General features: G+C 49.2%; 1 protein-coding gene across 1 annotated transcript in view; it reads left to right on the forward strand.

The window, feature by feature from the left end:
- Positions 1-4,371: 4,371 nt before the first annotated feature.
- The window catches only part of LOC133344929 (zinc finger protein 385D-like), a 30,664-nt gene continuing 22,609 nt past the window's right edge, over positions 4,372-12,426 (forward strand). The window contains exons 1-2 of the mRNA XM_061555257.1: positions 4,372-4,505; positions 4,632-4,809. Of these exons, the coding sequence (XP_061411241.1) occupies positions 4,372-4,505; positions 4,632-4,809 (312 nt within the window). The remainder of the gene's footprint in view (positions 4,506-4,631; positions 4,810-12,426) is intronic.

A 12,426-nucleotide genomic window follows, 5' to 3' on the forward strand; every position in this document is an offset into this window, starting at 1 on the left:
TAATACTGGGCAATGACATTGACTTGTGTTGTTCTGCAAAGCAATAGGATGCATTTACATAGTAGAAAATGTAATTGGCTAATGGCGGTTGTGAATGTGCATATTTATACAGTGCAGTGATACATGTATTATAATTAGTACATTTGTAGTGAGCGACTTCCGAGACACGTCGAGTAGAAGGCGATACTATACGTAATACAGCTACACATAGGCGATCCTAACACATAGCCTATCTCCGGCATACATTACGCTAGCTGTCCGACGAGCACAGCGATGGCGATGGAGAGGGTCTTGCAGAAGAACAGCCACGTGGTCGGAGACGAAGAGATGACGACGAGCAGCGACGCAGCCAGGACCCAGGACCCGCAACAGCACCCGAACCTCTGGTTTGGCCCCCCTTATATGCGCCCCGGCGTGGCCAAGCCCCGCCACCCTTATAATAAGGCGTTACATAATACTCCCATAAACGCAATTACCCCTTCAGGCCGACAGATGTCACCCTGTCATTACCTTACCCCCACCCCCACCCCCTGTCATTACCTTACCCCACCCCCCCCACCCCCCGTGGTTAAAAGATAGCCGTCCGGCTAATAATAATAACAACGAAATGCACACGAGGCAGGGGAAGAGTTCTGCCATAACTAGCATCAACATAATAGCATGTTTTAGAAGAGGGCAGAACGATCGGCAATGAAGGGGAAGGAATAACCCAGCACAATGCAGGTGTCGCGGCTTCCGTCTCGGTCAACGACTCCGCGCGTTCGGCGAGGTCACGGGTCCCGTCATGTAGGGGTTCAGAAGCTGTGGGCGGCACAATACAATCCTTCTGACGCACACTCTCCATTGGCGCCTCCCCCGGCTCGTCAGACACCGGCCAAACACAATTTGGAGATGAGGTGTAAGTCCGAGAAGGAATATAAGGCTTCAACTGCGACGGATGAACAAACCAACAGCGTTGGCCAATTCGTATACGCACACACTGCTGCCGTTTGACTTCCACCACTTCCACAGGACCCTGCCATGGCCGATACAGTTTAGGGGACGTTCCAACTGGCACTTGCGGGCAATGCAACCATGCTCGATCCTCCAAAGCCCAATGCAACTCCTGGTCCTTTTGCCCCGAATTTTATTCGTTGGCCGCCTGTGCTTAGGCGGTGTTTAATTTCGCCGCTTCTCGTTCCAAAGTAGTTTCCAAAGGCGCAGGCAATTCAGATTTTCCTTTTTTCTCAGACAACCCCAATTGAATCTCCATGGGAGGTTCACTCTCCCTCCCGTACATTAGAAAAAAAGGAGAAAATCCAATAGAAGTGTGGGGAGCCGTTCTGTATGCGGCCAACACTCCTGGAATATGCAGATCGCAATCAGTTTGGGCTGTGCTGGCTACCTGACTGAGCATAGATGTCAGGGTTTGTATGCAGCCGTTCTACCATCCCGTCCGTCTGGAGATGGTACGGAGACGTTCTAATCTTTTTAGTGCATAGCACATCGCAAAACACCGTCGCAACTTAGAGGAATAATTCCACCCCCGATCCGTGAGCAGCTGCTCAGGGACACCTTTGTCCAACACGTATCCATAAAAAAAACGCATCCACAATAGAGGCTGCTGACTGGTCGGGCAGCAGCCAGGCCATAGGCCATCATGAAAAATACTCAACCCTACAAATAGAAACTTGTTCTCCCTTTGCGTGACAGGAAAGGGCCCGAGGATGTCGAGTGCGTCCAACTCATTAATGTACGAAACCAACATAGACTGCAATGGAGGCTGTAACTTTCTCAGCGGCGGTTTCCTACGCGCGCATTTTATGCCACCTGAATGAAGTAGTGCATGTCGCTCGACATCCCCGGCCAATAATGATCATGTTGCAACATTAGCAACGTTTTTCGCACCCCAAGGTGTAACAACTTGTCCTCGTGCACCCCCTGAGTCAGCTTGCATCGGAGGGTGGTGGGAACTACAACACGGTAACGGTGTGACTCATTCTCGTCCATTATCAAAAAGACCGTCCCTTAGGGCTGTTCGCAGGCCATCAGAGGGAGCGGACCCTTTTTGTCCTGCTTCGCTTGATGCCACAAGGTCATAAGGGAAACATCTTCCATTTGCAATCTTCCCCATTCGGCACGCGCAAGGTGCAAAAACACTATCCACCAGCGCGACCTCCTCGGCGGGCTCCATTCCCCAAGCGCTGCTATGACAGCCGAGGGCATTGCCGCCGGAGGTTTACAACGACCCGCACCGATGCGCATGCACAACTATTGCCTTGAGGCAAGCGGGAAAATGCGTCAGCGTTACAATGCCGAATTCTTTCACCGTACATCACTCGAACGAGTACTCCTGGAGAATCTCCAGCCAACGCGAGAGCTGCCCAGAGGGCTGGTCTACTCTGAGGGAGTACTGAAGGGCCGCATGATTTGAGTGAACGTACAAATTCCCTGCCATAAAAATAGCCTATACCGTTGTATAAAGGTATACCATGGCCAAAAGTTCCCTATTGGTGACACAGTAACTGGTTCAGCCGTAGATAAGACGCGGCTACCATACATGACCACTTTTTTCCACACATTCTTAACCTGGGAAAGGACGGCACCTATACCCGTGTTGCTAGCGTCTGTGTCAGAACAAAGGGCATGGAGAAATCAGGGTAATCGAGTGGGGGCGGCATCAGCCAAACGTTCATGAAGAGCCATCAATGCAGCCCCTTCCTGCGACCCCCACTTGAACCTCTGGTTCTTAGCCATCAAGGCGTGTAGTGGTTTATCCATTGTAGCAAATTGTGGCACAAATCTACGATAATACAACACAAACCCAACAAACTTCGGACCGCCCCACAGATTTGGGGATTGGCCAGTCCCGCACACACGCCGTTTTCTTGGGGTCCGTGGCTAACCCCGTTTGCGCTGACAAGTATCGCACTGGAGTTTTGCAGCAAATTACATTTAGCAGGTTTCAATTTCAGATTAGCGGATCGCATCCAAACAAGAACAGCTCGCAGTCACTGGAGGTGTTCTTCAAAAGTTCGGCTAAACATAATGATGTCATCTAAATAGATGAAGCAGGAGTCCCACTGCAGGCCAACTAAAACGAGTTCTATCAACCACTGAAAAGTGGCTGGGGCCGAGTGCAATCCCATCAGAAGGCAGATAAATTGGAAAAGTCCCTGGGCGTACGGAACGCGGTTTTAGGTTTCAACGACTCGTCAAGGGAAGTTGCCAAAACCCCATTACACGTCGAGGAATCATCCATACGAGGGAGCGGGTACTAATTTGCCACCGAGATTGTTCAATTTCCAAAAGTCCACACAAAATCTAAACTTCTTAACGAGCACAACGAACGCTCCCAAAAGTATGGTAGAATGAGAAATAATATCCGCAGCTACATCTCAACTACGGCTTTCTGCACATGTTCCTTCTCCAGCGGACTCAGCCAATATGGGTTCTGATGAATGGGCCCAGCCTCACCTGTATCAATGGCGATGTTGCACACAGAGAGGTACGGCCAACATCAAACTTGTTTTTACTAACACATACCGAAAACTCACGCAGCAGCTGAACCACAGCCGTCTACGGGCCCGCATTGTGCACCTGCAAGAACGGCTCCTGGTTGAGGCGGACGACTGTCTGTGCCCCAACCAGCGCCAATCTCCGAGTCACCGCATTCAATGGAGTCAACAAGATGCCCCATTCAGGATCCGCTACCTGTAACTGCTTGTGATAGCGCAGCGGCACCAACATCTGCAATCCTGGTGGGATTTGCAACTGAGTCCTTGGCAAGAGCCTGGACCATAACATTAGCAACTGTACTCCTGTGTGGGGACCGCAAAAAAAACAGTTTGCGGCCCGACGGCATCTTCACACAGCCTTGATCAATGAGGATCTTAAGGGGCATTTTACTAAAAAATCTGTGCCAAGAAGGCAGGGCAACACCAGCATCCTCGAGATCAGTACCGGTCCAACAACTGCAATCTCGTTAATCTGAACGCGGGCCTCTATTTGCCCTATAATCCCCATACTACACCATTCGCCGCAACGCAAGCATTCACTACCAGCCTAATAAGCCGGTCCCTGATCGGTAACAGGTCAAAACTCACGTCCGAAATAATGGTAGCGGAAATACCAGTATCAACTAACACCCGCACCTCAATTCCTTGAATAGAACCCGACACGGCCGAGGCCCCCGCAGCAGCCGCGATCACCCGACGCACTTACTACTCCACTGTGTCCCCGAGCTAGGCCACCCCTGTGGAACTAAGCCTTGCCGCCCGGCGGCAACATGAGCGCGATGCGGGGTGGAGATGACTTCCATAAGCCTAGATGCATGAGTCTGTAAAACGGGCTGAGTGTCTGAGGTGTCGTGACTCGCCTGTTGGGGTTGGGATGCAGCTGTCGATGGAGCTGGGGGCACCAGAGAGGGTCTTTCAGAAGAACAGCCACGTGGTCGTAGACGACGAGATGACGACGAGCAGCGATGCAGCCAGGACCCAGGACCCACAACAGCACCTGAACCTCTGGTTCGGCCTCTGTTATATGCTTCCCAGCGTGGCCAAGCCCCGCCTCTGGCCATGCCCCCTTCCAGATACGCCCCACTTATAATAAGGCGTTACGTAATAATCCCATAACCGCAATTACCCCTTCAGGCCGACAGATGTCACCTTGTCATTACACATTTGTAGAGTAATAGCGCTGGCTGCTGACAAAAATGGTACTGACAACGGAGGAAAGTACATATGTCAGCAGGCGACAGTATATACAGAAAGAAAGACAACTAAGGGAAAGCTCAGGAAGTGGTCCATCTGGAAGTCTGGGAATCTGCTAGTAGGTTCCAGAAGGGGGGCATGGCCAGGGCAGAGCAAGGCCACACCGGGAGCATAAGAGGGAGCCCTGAGCGGGAGCTTGGGACTGTTGCTGAAAGTGGATCCCCACTGCTGTCTTCACCATCTGCTGTTCGTCACCATTGTCGCTGCTGTCTTCACCATCACTGGGCGCCACCCGCTAGACAGCCTGCCAACTGTACTAGCTAGTGCCGCCGACAGTAAATGGCTGTGTGTAAAATATATAAATAGTGTGCACCCACGTAAGTGCGTGTAGTCCCCTTTGTGTGCAAGAATAAAGAGGTGCCTCAATCTTGATTTTAAGCTTCATGACTGCAGGAATCCATACTCTTGGTTCTTTCGGTACAGTCACGTAGGTATAAAACATAAATAAATCATGACGTTCGATCGCACACAAGCGACCATCATCAGTGGAACAGATACAGCAGTAGAACTGCTGACATAGGAGAAGAAGAGCTGCTGCAACAAGAGTTCATATAGGATTTTGTTGGGCTCAACCCAGGGTACGTGGGCGGAGCTAGAGAAGGAATTTGTACGTAAATGTGAGAGATTAGTATGTCAATGTGAGATGGTCCCAGCCACCGGAGGTGGCGGGGATCCTCCTGTGGCTGGGGCCGCCTCACAGATATTAACCTGGTGATGTACTCAGAGAGTCGGAATAACAGCTGACATAGGCAGATAGGGATGGAAACATCACAGTCAGTTAAGACTTTACGTGGTTAATAACGCCTTACCAATGATTGCTCAGTTTGTATTCCTCTTCTCGGTTGAAGTTGTGTCTGTGTTTATATATTTGGATGTCTTCATGAACAAATCTCTGATAATAGCCGGTGGGTTGCAGAGTACCTTCGTCTTGGAAAAATAAATTTAGTGTGAGCCCGCAGCATTAAAACAATGATCAGCAACGGCAGAGGTATTGGTCCTACCGTGTTTCAGATCTGCCTTGTGTTCACGAACTGCTGCCGCAACCACAACTCAGTTTGCAGACACCAGGGTATTGCATGTCAGGAATCACATCCTTTACAGATGGGATTAAATCACGGATTTTGTGTACTGTGTTGAAACGAACCTGTTTCTTGTGTTTGTTTAAGATTTTGGAAATCTTTTTGGTAACCCCTGCTATGTAGAGTAAAGTGATGGTTTTGCTTGGATCCTCAGAAGGTTGTCTCCGCATGTTTGGGGAGACAGGTTTGCGGATTGTACGGTCCAAGTATTCATTCATTCTGAGGGCTTGGTGTATATGCTCCAACTCACTGGCTAGGTGGTGCTGGTCAAAGATGCAACGGGCCCTATGGTGTAGTGTTTTGATGAGGGAATTCTTCTGGGCTGGATGGTGGTGGGAGTCAGGCTTTAGATAGGCATCCGTGTGGATGGCTTTCCTGTAGACCGAATGTCCCAACGAGCCATCAGGTCTCTTCTCGATGAAAACATCCAGGAATGGTAGCTTGCCATCCTTTTCCACTTCCATGGTGAATTTGATAGACGAGTGTATGGAATTGATTTGGTTGAGAAATTGGTTCAGTGCTGGCAGGCCATGTGGCCAGATGATGAACGTGTCATCCACGTATCTCTTCCACAAGGAAGGACGTAGGGTGGAATGTCTGGATGGCATCGATCTCAAATTTCTTCATGAAAACATTCGCTACCACTGGCAATAAGGGAGAACCCATTAGAGTACCCTCATTTAGTTTGTAGAATGTACCATTCCAGGTGAAGTATGTGTTGGTAAGCAGTGCCTTACCAAAGTTGGTACATCTGGATTCAGTCCTTGTTGGACCAAGTCTTCAATGATTGCAATGGTGTCAGGTACAGGTACATTGGTGAACAGAGAGACTACATCGAAACTGACAAGCAAATCATCTGGAGACAGTGAGATGTCCTTGATTAGAGAAACCAAGTGAGCTGAGTTAAGTACAGCTGAGGTGGACTTGCACGTGAAAGGAAGCAGGGTCTCAGAAAGAAATCGGGCCAGTTTGTAGGTGGGCGAGTTAATGGTGGAGATGATAGGACGGAGCTGGGTACCTACTTTGTGGATTTATGGAAGGCCATATAATCTGGGTGGTCTAGTAGCCGAAGGTTTTAGGGAGCTCTGCTTTGTCTAATCGATTAGATAAGTCGATTTAGTGATGATATTGTTGGTTTTTGTAGCTAAGCAGTTGGTGGGATCTCTGTTGATTTTGGTACAGCTGCCATCATTAAGAAGGTCCTGAATTTTGTTGTTACAAGTGGTTTTATCCATGATGACAGTGGGTGGGGGCCGTTGGCCCCCGGGGTCTCCCCTGCCTGCATCCCCTGTTCCGGTTGCGTTGCCACACCGCCATAATACCCGCTAGGGTTTCGCCGGCATTCGAACGAGACGCACCTACTCATACAGCCTCGCGCAGCGCTCCCACGCTGCGAGCATACGTACGCACAGCATCATCAATCAAACGCCATACTCCCCCTTTCTACACCGCTACATACAGCTCTCGCATGCTGCGAGCATGTGCCCGTCTACAGCCCTGTGTACCACTCGCCTCCACGTCGAATAACCACGTTACCAATGCGCACCTGTATCAGACACGTAGTGATTGTACGCACACACACACACATACAGCTCCGCGCGGCACTCACTCAACACTGACTACTCACGTTATGATCGCGCACCTGTATCATACACGTAGTGAACGTACGTACACGCATACACACGCAGCTCCGTGCACTCCAAACGCGACACCCTCTCTTGCGCTGCTCTGCACAGCGCTCCCACGAGGCGAGCCGCTGTATACACAGCACCACACGCGTTCACACTTCTCAGCGAGATCACACGAGGCCACGATCAGCTTAATGATTTATTCTCGGCTACCTGGGACTTGTTGTTAAGTCAGTATGAATCGACGAGGCTGGCCTACGCTGATACCTCTATGCCTATTCCCGATTTATCTGCTTACGATACTATTTCACCTTGTTACTCACGGTTCGAAGTATTCGGCGTCCTGTGGGTTTTCCTCGCTGCTCGTCTGGACACGTCGCACGGACGTCCGGAGGGCAGAGCTGGGAGCCGTCTTGACCGCTGGCTTCTTGGAGTGAGATCCCCTCTACCTTGCAACCTTCGCTTTTTATCCTATCTCCCGTCCCACGGCTCCGCCTCCCCGAGCACGCTTCGCTCCTTCCCGCGTTTATGCGCGGCGCATATTATAATCAGCTCCATTCTCATGCCTCCCTATCACAATGGGTGGTCGGCTTGATTGCGCGGTGCATGCCTTTGTCATGCCAATTAGGTCGCGGTGTCCATCACAAAGGCTTGCCGTGGGATTTTATGCACAGACCTCCGCGTACCTCGCTTATTCGTAATTCCAGCTTTTACCCTTTAACTTCCATAATTTCCCTAATAATGGCACCTACGCGCTCGAGCGTAATTATCCTAACCATCAGCGACTACGCGCAAGAGCCCCTGTTGTCATGCTAATTATGCCGTCCCGTCCCTCCCCTGCCTGCCTCGTCGATACGTGTGTGGGTGTTGGGGGTGCGTTTCAACCGCAGTGGCCGAGTGGCCCCTCGCTGCGACAATGCAATCTTAATGCCGGTCACAGCGCCGCGAAGTAGCATCGGGGGAGGTCGTCCAATTCCCTGGTCGCTGGAAACCGTGAAAGTTATCCCGATAAGGGCTTCTCGGATTAAAACCGGTCGGCCAGGTGACTTCCCCTCGGAGCTCTATGGGGGGGGGGGAAATGCGTGGGTGTGTTTATGTGAGGTGAGGTGGGGGAACGCGGGGGTCAGCTCCGTCACTTGGTGGTGGCGAGGTCGGGGATGGGGCGCCCGCCGAGCGGCTTCGTGGCGGCGGCATCACAGTGGCATTGCCCTTGTCGGCTGAGAAGATGCCAATGTCATCTCTGTTTTTTTATTTAGAGAGTTCAAAACGCTCGTCCTTGCTGATGTAGCTCATGGGTTTCTTAGCGTTTTTGAGATAGCAGCGATTTCAGATCTAGCAACGTCTGCCGGGATGTGTCGAAACCTTTGAGGGCTACGTCGACCTGGGCAATTATATCATCCACTGGGATGTGTTTAGGGGTGGCTGCGAAATTCAACCCTTTAGCTAGTACCGATTTTAGGCTGTTGGAAATTGTGATGTTATATGATTGATGACAATCTTGTTACCATCTAACTTTTTAACATGTGGATCGTTTCAACACAGTACACAAAATCCGTGATTTAATCCCATCTGTAAAGGATGTGATTCATGACATGCAATACCCTGGTGTCTACAAACTGAGTTGTGGTTGCGTTCAAGAAGCATTTGTGTCGATTGTGGTCTGTGTTCCAAACTGCTCCACGTGCTGACTGCTAAGGGCCAGAGATTTCGGTGGGGGGGAGGAGGAGGCCACGTCTGTCGCGTTGCGTGATGGCCTCGGCTACCCCAATTTTTCTCTGCCCTTTACTTTGGACACGGATGTCAGCAACACTGGGATAGGTACTGTGCTGTCCCAGGTCGTGAACGACACAGAGAGAGTCATGGCATATGGTAGCCGTGTGTTGTCTCCCGCAGAATAGCGCTACTGTGTGATGCACAAGGGAACTGTTGGCCATGGTTTCTTTTGTCCAACAGTATAGGCCGCACCTTTATGCACGGGACGTTATTGTGCGCACAGACCACGCGGCCCTCCAATGCTCCCTGCGTATTGACAAGCCTTCCGGCTAGCTCTCTCGCTGGCTGGAAATACTACGGGAATATTCCTTCACTTTCATCTACAACGCAGATGCGCTGTCCCACTGCCACTAAGTAACCAGTGTGCGTGTTCCATGGGTGCGAGCCGGTGTAAGCCATCGCTAGCTGGTTCGCCTAAAGTTGTGGCAGCGTCCGGCGATGCAGCACCAGCCGCGGTGGCTGCACCTAGTGATGGCACGCTAGGTTTCACGCATACTGAGTGGGGACGGCTGCAGGCGGAGGACGTCTCATTGTTAAAATTGCGGCACTGCGTTGGGACAAGAGGTAGTAAAACTGTCCCAGCGGGGGTCGCCCTTTTAGTCCTTCATGAAGGCCTTTTGATGAGATGGGATGAGGAACTGCAGCGCTATTGTGTGGTGGTAACCACTGCCCTGCGGGGTAAGCTCACACGGGTGGTGCTTGAGAAACTAATGAACCTCGGAGTCCGTAAAACATTGTTAACGTTGAAGCAGGACTTCTATTGGCCAGGTATGACGTACGACGTCTACCACCTGGTTAAAGTTGCAGTGACTGTGGACGCCGCAAACCACCATCGCGGCAGGCTCAGCTTCCATTACAATCTATCACGGTGTCTCAAATTAATGAGCTAGTCGCACTGGATATTTTGAGGCCATTCCTGGTTACCCAGAGGGAAATAAATTCCTCTTGGTTGAGGTGGAACATCTTTTCTGGTGGCCGGTGGCTTGGCTTCTGCCTGACCAGTCTGCCGCATCCATTTCAGATGCATTTTTGTACGGCTACGTCATGGATAAGGGAGCCCCTGAACAACTTCTCACAGATCAGGGGCGGAATATGTCTTCTAAATTGTTACGGAAGGTGTGCGACTCCCTAGGTACAAAACAAAATTGGACTTGCCCTACCATCCTCATATATACGGGATGGTAGAATGCCTGCACAGGACTCTAACATCGATGCTGTACCAAGGGGTCAATGAGGCGCAGTTGGATTGGGATTTGCACATCCCCGGTGTCCTTGCTGCCATATGTAGTGCTGAACTTTACGCGGACAACTTCTTCCTTTTCTGTCGTCACTTTATTTTGTCCAACACAGCACATTTCACCACCATCCTTTAGCGCGTTCTCCGCTCGCTCGCCGCGCTCTGCCGGCCTCGCTCGCACCGTTTCTCCCTCTCTCTCTCCATCTCTCCCGACTCCCCTCTCTGCTTCCCCATCCCACTCCAGCCGTCGCTCTCTCTCGGCTTCTCCGTCTCACTCCGACTGTCGCTCTCTCTCTCGGCTTCTCCGTCTCTCCGACTGTCTCTCTCGTTCGGCTTCTCCATCTCACTCTGACTATCTTCCGAATGCAAGCCTCTCACGTTACTGTTGAGCCATCTGGCTAGCCCAACAAATCACCATAATATCGAAGCCAGTTGTTCAATGGCACAATCACCATTAGCAACTAACACAATCGTAGAGTAAGTACGTATTTTTTACCTTGGAAAAAGAATTGGTAAACTTGATCTACAACCAGGATTTGAACTCTCAACAATCCAATTGTCAGTCGAGCACTCTGCCAACAGTGCCACCTGGCCAAATTAAAGTATCAAATTAAAAAAAAAAAAAACAAAGCTATCGTACCATACAACTTTCTTGATAATCTAATGTTGTAATAATATCAGATATGGCTACAAAGCTATACATCAGCAACCCCCTTCAAACCACTCACCTTCACTACTGCCTCCAGATTTTGACACATACCCCAAATATCTACTCAGGTACCTTGTGTATTCGGTACCTTATATGTCTGCAAAATGGAAGATTATATACATAAACACAACCTAAAGGGCCATCAGCAGCTGAATGCCATCATGTTGGAGTGCTCTTTTGTATTCTCAGGTGTATTTTCTGTGATGTACCCATCCTGACAGCACTCGTATCAATTAATCTGCTCCATCTAGACCTCCATCACAACTGCTGCCCTCTGGAGTATATTAGGCATATATAATATAGTGCATTAAAACCATTGATATGCAAGTGGTGAAACTGTCGATATCTAAATACGGTAACGACATGGAATGCTAATTGATACATTCAATAACGTTTCACGGGAAATATTACAAATTTGTATCAGGCTTTTTTTGTTACTTGACAGACCATGAAGGGGTATTTGACCCCAGAATCAACATGATTATTTTTTCTGATTTGCCCCAAAGGCACAAAAAATATCTCTATCAAATTTGTTTTGCAGTGTTGATATCAATAATCTGTTTAGATATGTAATTATATTCATAAAGAGGAAGGCTACTGCTCAATTTACCATTCCGTGTAGGAGCAGGCCAGTGACAATGCTTGCATTTTAATAATCGTATCGTATTTCGAAACTATGAAGAAAAAAAATACATATATCATACCCACTGCTTACAGTTATTTAGAGAATATTGTATGCCTTACAAATTCAAAACATGGTAACAAATATAACCCATACATAAAGTACGCTGGTTTCACAGGCTTGCCTAATAACATTCTGTTTCTATTTTATAGTTTATTACATTTTAAAATAAATATCTAAAATTCATTCATATTCATTCTTCAGAAAATGTACGAATGTTTGCAGCACCAACTGACAACTCCAAACGAATTGAACGTAGTATGGCAGTAGAAAAAAATACTTTCTATTTATAGATTTTTTTTTATCTTGACAATTCTTATGTGAACGCGTGAAAATGTGGATGCAAAAGCTAATAGAGACATTTATCCTCTCAAATTTTTTAAACACCAAGACGTTTTTAGTGAGTTGGCAAACAGAGCACGGTTGTGGTTCGATGAGCATGTCAACAGTTATCCATCAGCACACATTAGTTGCTGCTCAGAAAACAACAGTACTTCCAAAGCCACCACACCACCTCCTCCCCCAACCCAAACCACACCGCACCTCTTTCTCCCCCTTGCCCTCCCA

This window comes from Lethenteron reissneri, chromosome 21, assembly GCF_015708825.2.
Source record: "Lethenteron reissneri isolate LAM-NWPU_2019-01 chromosome 21, ASM1570882v1, whole genome shotgun sequence".
Lineage (NCBI taxonomy): Eukaryota > Metazoa > Chordata > Hyperoartia > Petromyzontiformes > Petromyzontidae > Lethenteron > Lethenteron reissneri.